A 12063-nucleotide genomic window follows, 5' to 3' on the forward strand; every position below is an offset into this window, starting at 1 on the left:
ATCACAGATGAACTGGAGAAAAAGTCAGAGAAATTCTGGAAAACAAGCCATCAGATTTGCAATTCAGACATTTATATTAGATAATTTTTTAATTTAAGGGATAGAAACTCTCATACTTCAAACCAAAAGCCCACTTTGTTCTGTAATTGTCCACTACAAGGTTTCATGCACCTTCCTCTAAAGCATTTCTTACTGGCAACTGTTTTTTTTTTTTAAAAAAACAAAACACTGGATGGGATGAACTACTAATTGTATCAAATATGGCAACTCCTTAGGTGAAACCCCGTGGCATATTATGGCAATTCATGACTGGAATATTGTCAAAGAATTCCATTCAGTGCACACATCAGCTTGTAACTCAGCAATTCTGAATTCAATCAATATTTCCTAAATCCAATTGTTTTCTTAAATCATGACCATTTTTAAAAACGTTTCTTTAACCAATTATAACACTCTTAAATGACAAATACTTTTCATCTGAATGATTGTCCTTGTTCAGATTATGAATACTTTTTCCTGTTTTGAAATGTTCTGAAGTTTACTAAGATGTTTCACAATTGCAACTTCAAATACATCTTATTTTTAAAAAACATCTTTCTTTTATCTCCCAACATAATACAGGATACAAATTGTGTTACTCAACCACTTCAATGTTTAGTGCCCATCCAGAAAGTGGATTTTACTGACAAGCCTCAGTAGAATGCCAGGATGGCTCAGAGAACATGCACCATTTTCAATGAGCGCTGGTCAAAGTGTTAACTGACACGGAACCATCAGAGGGAGCATGAAATTGTTTTTCATGGAGTCGACGGAATTCTTGTCAATGGAGTGGTAAAACTTAAAAATATAAATATTTTTAGAACCTGAATAACTTTATTTATCTTAAAGTTGTTACAAACTGGTGCATAAAGTATTGATCCAAGACCATCACAAGATTCTTTTATTACAAATATAGTTCTTCTTTTGGAAATACGCACAGGCCAAACACATAGCCCTCACAAAAATCCAGTTAATTAAAAACAAGTTGTTAATAAATACAAATCCAAGAAGTAGATAACTCTACCTGACAATACTCAGCCATTACTGAAGGCATTTTTTTCTGCATACACAAAAACCAAAAAACTTAGCCATTAAGTTAGCATATACATTAAGCAGAGTAAGATCCTGACCCTGCCAAAATACACACACGTAACTTTTTGCACTACAAGTGCCCACTGATGTCAGTGGAACTACTTGCAGTGCATGCAGTTAAACACAATAGTAAATCTTTGCAGGATAAGGACCTAAGCATAATTTTTTTAAAAAAAATAAGCACTTAGTGAAATATGCATAATTCCTTTGCAGCATTTAATATTGCCTCTTTTTCTACTAAAACAATTAGTTTGCACTAATAATTTACACAAGTACAAACACTAAATGACCCATACTGTATTCAATTTAATTTTTAACTAACTCAGTGCTAAAAGAACTAAGCTATAAAAGAATTTAACATTTATCTATCTCTAGGGTTAGATAGGAACAGGATGCTTTTTGAGGGAAATCTGCTGATTACAACATTTAACAGACCCCAGAGTTCTTACCCACAGTGGGGGATGGTGATTTCCCACTCCAGATAACATTACAATGGGAAGTTTATAACCATGCCCCCACACACATGGGAGATTTTACCTTTACAATCGCTCTTCTCTACAAGAGAAAAAGGAGTAGATGTGACAGGTCCCCTTTGTTACATTATGGTCTCTCCCCTGCTCCGGGGTCAAGGCAGGAGGGTGATTTTAGTATATCATACCAATAGGATGGGAGAAGACAAAGCCACGGATTTTTTTTTTCCAAATTAGATATAAATCTCCCCGTTTCCCAACCAAGTTATTCAGGCCAAAGCATCCCCCACGCCCCTGGGATACAACCCCCCTCCCGCCCCCATCACTCTTCTCCGTAGACATACACACAGCATCATACTTCCAACATCAACTCACCTGACAGTGGGGCTGTAGGGGCTCCGAGAGCGGCGCCAGCTGCTGCCGTAGGGGCTGGGCGACACATCCCCGCCGCGTTCGTACGAGCTGTGCCGGCTGTAGCTAGGGGATCGGCGGCGGCTGTAGGGGCTGAGGGGGGAGCGCCCGCCGATGGGGCTGGGCGATTTGCGGCTCCTCTGGCTCTGGGAAGCCCTGTGCGACGGGGGGCTGTCGTCCCGGCCGGGGCTAGGGGACGAACGTTGCCGCCTGTAGGCCCTAGGCTCGGCCTTATCCTCCCGATAAGCCTTCGGTGGGTCCTTGTAGGCCGAGGGCGGCTCCTTAGCCGCTTTAGTCCGGCTCTTGTGCGCTTTGCCCTCCCGCTCCTTCCTGCCAGTGCCGGGGGAGGCGGCCGGGCCCTTCCTGCGGCCGTCGCTGCCGCCGCCACTGCTGCTCTTGGGGCCCTCCCGGTCCTGGCCCCCGGTCTGATTGTGGCGGCTGCGGGACTTGGAGGAGGAAGAGGAGGCCTCGGCTCCCCCCCTGGCCACCGCCGCCCCCTCCTGCTGCTTCTCCTCCCCCCGCCTGCGGTGCTCCCGGTGCCGCTCTCTGGAGCGGCCGCTGCTGCCGCGATGTTCCCGGCGCGGCCGGCTGCTCCGCTCCGACTCCCCCCGGGGCCGCTGGCTCCCTCCGCCGGAGGAGGAGGCCGGGCTTCCCCCGCCGCTCCCCGCCCCGCCTGGTCCGGCCGCTCCGCTTCCCACCAGCCCCTCGGACTGAGAGCTCACGTCGTCGTACTCCTCCACCAGAGTGCTCAGCCCCCCGCTACCGCGCCGCTTCTCCGGCTCCTGGGCGCCGCCCCCTGCGCCTCCCCCGCGGCCCCGACGCCGCTTGTGTCGGGACCCCGAGCGCCGCTTGCCCCGGGGCCGCTTCCGCTCCCCCCCGTCCCCGCAGCAGGAGGAGGCGCTGGTGGCCGCCAGGAACAGCAGAGACTGCGGCGGCAGCGGCGGCTGCAGGAGCGGCGGCTGCAGGAGCGGAAACAGCAGCGGGTGAGGAGCCGGCGGCGGCGGAGCGGGAGGCTGCGGCTGGGCCGCGAAGCGCTTCCGTCTCCGGTGATGCAGCCGCTTCTTGTCCGCCGGCGCCTCCACCGCTGCCGAGCCGCCCCAGCCCCGGCTTCCCCCGCTCCCTCCAGCTGGCGCCGCGTCCGAGGTGCTCGGCATCGAGATCACTCAAGGCCGAGGACTAGGACGCGGCCTACGAACCCGCTGCCGCCGCCTTCAGGGCGCTGCCGGCGCCATGGAGACACCGCGCCGCGCACAGACAGACCCCGGCCCCGCAGCCCGCCTCACAGACCGCGCCGCCCGCCCGGCCGCGCCTCACATCGGGCCGCGCGACCCCCGCGCTCGGGCCGCCCCGCAGCAGCGGGGGGTGGGGCTGGGGGGGGTCTCAGTCACCAACGAGCCCGGAGGCTCCTGGGCCCGGCCTCCCGCTGTCCCCGCAACACGGAAGAGTCTCACGGCGGCCTCCTCACTCCATCCCGGCCCGCGCCTCCTCCTCCTCCGGCGGCGGCTGCTCGCCTCTCTCGGCCGCTCCGGCGGCGCCTGCGGGCCGCGCTGCCCCCCCACCCCCGGCTCCTCCTTGAGTCCGAGGGTCAATGTCGCGCCGTAGGTGTCCCAGCCACGCGCACTCCCGGCGGCTCGATGCCGGTGCCTCCGTCGCTCGCAGCCGGGCAGCGATCGAGAGGCCTCCGCGCTGTGCGACTGACACACACACACAGGGGACACGGCGCACACTGCGCACGCGCGTATAGCCCAGGGAGGGCGGGGTGCTCACGAGCGCGAGCCTTCTGCCCGCAGCCGGCCGGGAGACGATCGATACCACGCGAGAGACTCCCCTGAACGTCACGACCGGAAGATTTCGCGCGTGACTTCCGGCCGGGTGGAGAGCCCAATCCGCTTCTGCGCCGACGGCGCGGGGAAGGGTTTCAGCAGCTTCCGCTTTGAGAGGTGAAAGGTCATCCAAGAGTTTCCGGGGGGGGCTGAGGCGGCGTCGCTGCTTGTCCCTAGGAGGATTCGCCCTGGAGGGAAAGCGGCTCCTCCTCCCGCCGTGGTTCTGGCTGTAGGCCCGGGCCTGTGGCGCCCATCCCGGGCGGCAGACGGCGGCGGCGCTGGGTACGGGGCAGGCCCTGCACCGCGTGCGGCGTTGTCCACCCCGCGTGTTTGAACGGCCGCGGGGGGCGGTTCGGGGTAACGCAATGCGGGTCGCTGGCCGCGGGTCACGTTCTCGAGCCCGGAGCCTCGTGCGCGCTCGCGCGGCTCGAAAGCTGAGGCCGTGAGACAAGCTGCCAAGTGCCCGAGCGTAGCCAGCACTGCAGTCCCTGGCCCAGGCCCGCGGGCTGCATTTGCACAAGAGCCGCCTCCTACACGTTTCCCTGCTCACTCAGCCTATGGTAAAAAAAAAAAGCGGGGGAGAAATCCAGCACCTGGTGCGTTGTGTTTTCACTCAGTGGGACTGGGACAGGGGCCATGCGTTCTCATTACCATAAGCAGGGAGATGCCGCCACTTAACAGAGGCATTAAATTATCTATATTAACAATGTTTGTCCTTAAATTTTCAATATAAACACAGGTTTCAGAGTAGCAGTCATGTTAGTCTGTATCCGCAAAAAGAAAAGGAGGACTTGTGGCACCTTAAGAAACTAACAAATTCATTTGAGCATAAGCTTTCGTGAGCTACAGCTCACTTCATCGAATGCATGCAGTGGAAAATACAGTGGGGAGATTTTATATACACAGAGAACAGGAAACAATGGGTGTTACGGAGCACACTGTAAGGAGAGTGATCAGGTAAGGTGAGCTATTACCAGCAGGAGACAGTGTAATGTACTTTGTGTAATGACACATCCACTCCCAGTCTTTATTCAAGCGTAATGTAATGGTGTCCAGTTTGCAAATTAATTCCAATTCAGCAGTCTCTCGTTGGAGTCTGTTTTTGAAGTTTTTTTGTTGAAGAATTGCCACTTTTAGGTCTATAATCGAGTGACCAGAGAGATTGAAGTGTTCTGCGAGTGGTTTTTGAACGTTATAATTCTTGACCTCTGATTTGTGTCCATTTATTCTTTTACGTAGAGACTGTCTGGTTTGACCAATGTACATGGCAGAGGGGCATTGCTGGCACATGATGGCCTCTGATAGTGTGGCTGATGTGATTAGGCCCTATGATGGTATCTATTCAGGGGACATGTGAACACAGTTTCTGGTGAGTATTTGCTTCAGGTTGCACTCTCACAGATCTTGGGAGACAGGCCAGTCCTTGCGTATAGACCCTAACCTGAAGCAAATACTCCCCAACAACCACGCACCACACAACAAAAACACTAACCCAGGAACCTATCCTTGCAACAAAGCCCATTGCCAACTGTGTCCACATGTCCCCTGAATAGATACCATCATAGGGCCTAATCACATCAGCCACAGTATCAGAGGCTCGTTCACCTGCACATCTACCAATGTGATATATGCCATCATGTGCCAGCAATGCCCCTCTGCCATGTACGTTGGCCAAACCGGACAGTCTCTACGTAAAAGAATAAATGGACACAAATCAGAGGTCAAGAATTATAACGTTCAAAAACCACTCGCAGAACACTTCAATCTCTCTGGTCACTCGATTACAGACCTAAACGTGGCAATTCTTCAACAAAAAAATTTCGAAAACAGACTCCAACGAGAGACTGCTGAATTGGAATTAATTTGCAAACTGGACACCATTACATTACGCTTGAATAAAGACTGGGAGTGGATGTGTCCTTACACAAAGTAGAATTACTTCTCCATGTTTATTCCCCCCACCCCCGCCCTACTGTTCACTACAAAAGGTTTTTTTTCCTATTACCAGCAGGAGAGTTCACCTTACCTGATCACTCTCCTTACAGTGTGTATGGTAACACTTATTTTTTCATGTTCTCAGTGTATATAAAATCTCCCCACTGTATTTTCCGCTGAATGCATCCAATGAAGTGAGCTGTAGCTCACGAAAGCTTATGCTCAAATAAATTTGTTAGTCTCGAAAGTGCCACAAGTCCTCCTTTTCTTTTAATATAAACAGAAGCGCCTTAGGTTTTTTCCAGCTCTGGTGCCTATCATGATTGTTGCAAGTATTTGGTGATTGTCTTAAGCACCAGTTGTTCAGGTCCTGTGTATCTTAGCGTTCTTTAGAGTAGATTTGTTTAACCTTTGTGTTGCAGTAGAAAAACATTGAAAACTTAAGTCCTAAAGGCATAAAAACCAGAAAATAAGTAGAATTAGGCATTATTTTTAATACTCTTTGGTTTAAAATCATATCTTAAATCTGGGGTCTGCCTCATGATTTTGGAACACTTGGGCATTGCAATCTTGACTTCTAAAATAGATATTGATGGTGCTACAGTGTTTCGTATGAAATCAAAGCTGTGGTGGTATATACATGCAAGCAACAAAGTTTAAAAAGTATGTTTGGGGGAAGATATAGGTCAAGCGTTTCCCTTCAGCTCTTAGTAGCTGGCAGCCTTAAGTGTCCTAGTAGTTTTATGTATGCAGTGTTTTTGTAGCTGTGTTGGTCCCAAGATATTAGAGAGACAAGGTGGGTGAGAGACAGATTGTTAAGCTTAATAAGGAGGTAGCACACATGGTATAGACCATTCAAGGCAAAGTGGGCAGTTAATATCTGCAGTCATAGGACAAAGGAGGTTTGTGTATTGTAATGAGCATAATCCACTAGAGACTTTACAGTGGTGCAGCTGTGCCTTTGTAAGCTCTTTAATATAGCCACTCTAAACCAATGGGGGAGAGCTCTCCTGTCAGCTTAACTACTTCAGCCCCCATGAGCATCAGTAGCTATGCTGGCAGAAGAAACTCTCGCACTGACATAGTGCTGTCCACACCGGCACTTGTTTCGGTGTGTCTTATATCTCTTGGGAGGTGATTTTCACCCTTTTGAATGACACAGGTTATGCCAACATAAGCTGTAGTGGTCATTCAAGAGCATAGTGATTGTCTTGTTTCACCCACATAGTTGTTACTGGGGTATTTAGTGCACTGGACGAGGTACACCACACGTGGTCAAAGGTGTGTTGTGGGGTGTGTTCCTCATTGTAACAGTGGAGATATGGCTTCAGGTTTTGCATCTGTTGTTCTGGCATTGGCTGATGCCACTTTGACTTGGTGTGTCCTGGTCTGTAGGGAGCTTGCTTCTGATGATGAGCTTGGCAAGCCTGGGGGGTTGTTCTGGAGGCCAGAAGTGGGGATTGCAGAAACATGTTTTGTTTTGTTTTTTGCTTTTCCAGAAGTGGTCCCTATTGAGTATGGGTTGTACTTGTTTGATGATAGCCCGTATGGGTTCCAGCGTGGGGTGGATGGTGATGACTAAAGGTGGGGGGAAGGGGGGGGGAGTAGTTTTTCCCCTGCATTGAAGCGGAGTATTTGGGGGACCCATTCCATGAATCAATGTGCTGCTCTGATGGAGTATCCTGGTGTAGTGAAGGCGGTTCTAAGTGTGTTAAGGTATGTCTCCTGGATTTTTTTCCTCCAAGCATATTCTGTGGTATTTGAGTGCCTGGTTGCAAAACACTAGGAAATCTGTTGGTCTGGTGTGATTACTGAATCTGTGAAAATGAGTGTTTAGTGATCAATGGGTTTTGTTAATACATATACCAAAATATAAGAATCATTATAATACACAAAGTAGATAAAGGAAGGGGAAGGGAAACAACATCTATCCTCAGGGTCCATGTTAATCATATACTTCTAAAAGGTCAGCTTAATTGTTTTCAGTTTTTCAGGCATTCCCTTTCTGCATAATGCCAGTCATTTATTAGCTGCAAGGTCAGCTGTATCACTGAGCCAGGCATGAATATTTGGTGGGGAACAACTTTTCCATTTTTGCAGGTTTTTTTTTTTTTTTTTTTTTAAAGCAACCAAAGCTGCATTGAAACCACGCTGCTTTATTATCAGGTAATCTTTTATGTATCAGGAATATATCCAAGAGTGAACATTAAGTGGGAGGGCTCCAAATTAATATCAAATATTAAATTGGTCCTTTGAGTCACTTCATATCAGAAATTCTTGATACCGGGGCAACCCAAACATATGAGCTAATGTAGGACCGAAGAAGTTAAGTTTCCAACAGCAGTCAGCCTTTATTTGCCCATTACCATTACCCAATGTGGGGACCAGTATATTCGAAAAAGTGTCTTTTGGTGAATAAGCCATATTCTCTAACTTATAGTTGCTTTTTAAACATTAGATACAATTGTATTCCATTAGGTTGGAGATGGTTGTGTATCCATATCTCTATTCCAAGGAAGTCATACATTATCAATCTTTGGCAGATTTTTATGGACCAGAAAATTGTAAAAGGATACCGATACCTGAGTAAATCCAGGACATTTTCCTCCAAGGTAATAAAGGTTCTGGCGTTCCCAGTGCATTTGGTCCAACGACATTCATAAGTAAATGCTTTTTACCTGAAGATATTTCCATGCTCTGGAGCAGGAAAAGCCAATTTGTGGTTGAAGATCTACGGATGGTTTAAATTGTAGGTTAGGTGCACAACCGTCATAATTCTTCTCTCCATTCAATCTGTCCACATCAAGGTTTTTCCACCACTTTTAAGGATTGGATTATTCCATAGGGCCCCCTTGATGTGGAAGAATGGAGGGAAGCAGAACTCTACACGCAAGTTTGACCAAGCTTGCTTCACAGCTGTTATTGTGGGTGTTCTGGAGCCATCAAATCTATAATAATTTGATCCTACAATGCCTGAAACGGGGAGAGGGTGTACCAATTCTTGGTAAATCTGAACCCACAAAATGCCTGGTTTAACAAAAAAGAGATCTAATTTTCCAAGTTGGGAAAATGAAATCCTTCCAGAGATAGGGGGACCTATAATTTGTTCAGAGCCAGTCTAGGTTTCTTACCTGTGCCCCAAATGAAAATTCTGGAAAATATTAGTGAATTTTTTTTAAAAAATTGAGTAGAAGAAATAGGGAGATGCCTCAGGACAGACAAAATTCTGGGAGGGACATTCATTAATTTTACCTCAAACTGAGGATTAACAAACTCCATCTCCCCGCATCGTTAGCCACTTGGGCAATAATTGGTTATTTACAGGTTTCTTGTGTATAGTTCTCTATAGGATTCAATTGTTGAAGCTGACCGTTAAGTTCTGGAAATTGATGTTGGGTGGGAGTGTTCTAGAGGGAGTTTGATGGATGAGGGAGATGGGTGGGTGGTTGAAGTTGTGATGGATATCTATGAAGGGGTTTAGGTCATCTGTCCAGAGGATGAAAATATCACCAATGTACCTCAGGTGTATCGTTGGTTTCCTGGTGCATTTGTCCAGAAATTCTTCTTTGAGGTGGCCCATGAAGATGCTGGCATATTGGGGAGCCATTCTAGTACCCATAGCTGTTCCCAGGGTTTGGGTAAAGTGTTTGTTGTTGAATGTAAAATAGTTATAGATGAGGATTAAATAATGAGGTTGGCAATGTGTTTGGGGCAGGTATCTGTCCACTATAATCTGGTAGATATTTGAGACAGGCAGCAATGCCATCATAGCAAGGGATGTTGATGTATGTAGGAAGGTGACATCCATAGTGGCAAGAATAGTGTTCTAAGGTAGGCTGTTAAGGTTGTGACATTTCTGGAAGAAGTCAGTTGTTTCCTGGAGAAAACTGGCTCTTTGTGCGGTGAGTGCTATGATCAGCTATGATACTTGGGTTTACCTTGTTTATCTTGGGAAGCATGTAGAAGGACCCCGCAGTGCATTCATGGGGACTGTGGTTGTAGAGTTTCTCTGGGCTTTGTTGAGGGAAGGATTTGATATCCTGAAATTCTTGGGTGAATTGTAGCGCAAGGTCTTTTGAGTTCTTTGTAGTAGGTGGTGTCGGAGAGTTGGCTGTTGGACTCATTGATGTAATCATCATGGTTGAGCATTTGGTAACTTTTTCCTAATGTCAGAACTGTTACACTGAGAAAGAAATAGCAACATAAACTGAAGAATGATTACGAAAACGCTTGTTACGTGTAATAGCAGTTTTATAACTGATGGAACTGAAAATGTTGAGCAGAAACATTTTTTGTTAATACAAAAACAGGCACAGCTATTGATGATATTAAAATACATTTACAAACATGCTCAGAAGCAGAAAGATATAACACAAAAGGGTGATTTTGCAGAAGTCTGATGCATGCGAGACAAATTGTAACATCTGAAAGGTATGACTATAGAACAAACCAACAATGGAAGGCTAGCAAATGTAATGAACTTATAGCACCAGCAACTAGATCAAATAGCATTTAAAGTTAAAATGATTAAAAACCCATTAGAGAAGAGCTGTTCAGACTAGATTTCAAACTTTATTATGGAATACAATTTCCTTGAGATTATGAGCACAGATGCTTAGAAAGATCTTCCATCCTGGAACAAGAGAGCAACAGTTCTGCTGTAACTTGCAGCGAAGTCATATCAGGCTTGACCATTGTGCACCTTTAAAGCAAATAGTTTTTGGAACAGTGGTTCCCAAACTTTTGAGGGTTGCACCTCGTACCCCTTTGTCCATGCCCCCCTGTCCGCACCCCCCCCCCCCCCCCCCCCCGGAGCCAGGGCCAGAAGCAGGGCCATGGCTCAGGGGGTGGGGGCACAGACAGAGGTAAGGGGCCAAGGCTGGCGCTGCAGCTGGAAATGGGTCTGGGTCCAGGGATGGAGCCACAGCAACAGGGGCCAACAGCTGGGAGCAGCTCTGTTCCTGCCCCCGCACCCAGTCTCGGCCACAGGCCAGGAATGGAGCTGCAGCCTGGAGTGGGGCTAGGAGCAGAGCCGCAGCCAGGCCCCTTGCCTAGTGCGGTGCCATGCTGAGGCCGGGGTCAGGGGCAGAGCTGGAGCAGAACTGGGGGCGGAGTGGCCTGCCCTTTCTTCCTGTCCCCTGAGGGGGGCTGACCCCACCTGCCACCCCACCCACCCACCCAAACCTTCCTCCACATGCCCCTGGGAGGGGGCGCACCCCACAGTTTGGGGACATCTGTTTTAGAAGATGGCAACTAATAACTCAACTATTTTAAACTCCGGAAAGAAGTGTGCGGCACTTACTAGACAGGATTTGATAAGATAGAATAGTAGTAAGAGGATAAAGAGTCGGGTGTGGAAATCTGAAAATTAAGTGGATAATAAACTTGTGATGCTGAAAATTCAGATGACAAAAGATGTTTAAAAAATAGAATGTTGACCTATACTTTTTTGAAGGTCCAAGGGTGTCAGTGAATCACGAAACTTCAGTTGATAGGTAAATAATCATAATGAAGTAAATATCAAATGAAAAGTCATAGGAGGTTATAACAATTTAGGCACTGTAAAGACTGATTTTTTTTTTAATCAAAGAAATTAGTTTCGAGTATGTATCTAATAGTGACAAGTTCTTAGACTTCACAGAATCACAACAGTTGGAGATGGAAGAGATATTGTATTATAACAACTTTTCCAGTTGCCGCCCCAAAAAGTTTGCAGTCACTTGCAAGTTACTTGTTTTTCTTAAGGATGGGGCAGGATCTAATTATGTATTCAAAAAGTTGCAAGGTTACTGCACTGAAGCGTTGTTCCTGTTGTGAACATATCAATCCTCTGAGTACTGTTCTTCATAATCAGAAAAGTCACTGAAAGCTTGTTTAAACACTAAACTACAAATCCATTTTTATTTTCTGCAGTGACTAAAGAAAGATAGAAATAAAAAGCACATGGTCAAGTAGAACAAGACACTTGAAGTGTCAGGTTCAATGAGGCAAAAGTTACATAACACAATAGCTTAAGAAAAAAAGATGAAAAACTTGATTTGGTAATGATTTCTCTACCCCTCTGTGGTGGTTAATTATTGAACATATCAATGGAATGGATCACACAAGTTTTTTCATAATATTTTTCTTGCCTTTGGTGTACTGTTTCCAGGGCCAGAAGGGAGAAATTCATGGGCTAAATCCCTGTAGTTCCTCTAAGAAGAATTTTTTTTTTTTTTTGCAAGAATTTAGCATTAGGGTGGGATAATTTTAAATTCTGTGATACTTGCTTACAAGTGAGGGGTGAAACAGTT

At 47.0% G+C, this 12063-nt stretch overlaps 1 protein-coding gene and 1 long non-coding RNA gene across 6 annotated transcripts in view; one reads left to right on the plus strand and one right to left on the minus strand.

The window, feature by feature from the left end:
* CDK13 (cyclin dependent kinase 13) overlaps positions 1-3837 on the minus strand; it is a 56215-nt gene extending 52378 nt beyond the window's left edge. For 2 of the 4 annotated variants that reach the window (XM_037890018.2, XM_037890019.2), the window contains exon 1: positions 1977-3836. In XM_037890018.2, the coding sequence (XP_037745946.1) occupies positions 1977-3166 (1190 nt within the window). In that variant the 5' untranslated portion in view covers positions 3167-3836. Of the gene's footprint in view, positions 1-1976 lie in introns of all 4 variants that reach the window. The other 2 variants (XM_037890016.2, XM_027821206.3) reach the window with 2 other exon arrangements.
* Positions 3838-3970: 133 nt separating this feature from the next.
* LOC119565354 overlaps positions 3971-12063 on the plus strand; it is an 82014-nt gene continuing 73921 nt past the window's right edge. For both annotated transcript variants that reach the window (XR_006288848.1, XR_006288847.1), the window contains exon 1: positions 3971-4431. This is a non-coding gene — a long non-coding RNA (uncharacterized LOC119565354). The remainder of the gene's footprint in view (positions 4432-12063) is intronic.

Source organism: Chelonia mydas, chromosome 2 (assembly GCF_015237465.2).
Source record: "Chelonia mydas isolate rCheMyd1 chromosome 2, rCheMyd1.pri.v2, whole genome shotgun sequence".
In the NCBI taxonomy this organism is placed as follows: Eukaryota; Metazoa; Chordata; order Testudines; family Cheloniidae; genus Chelonia; species Chelonia mydas.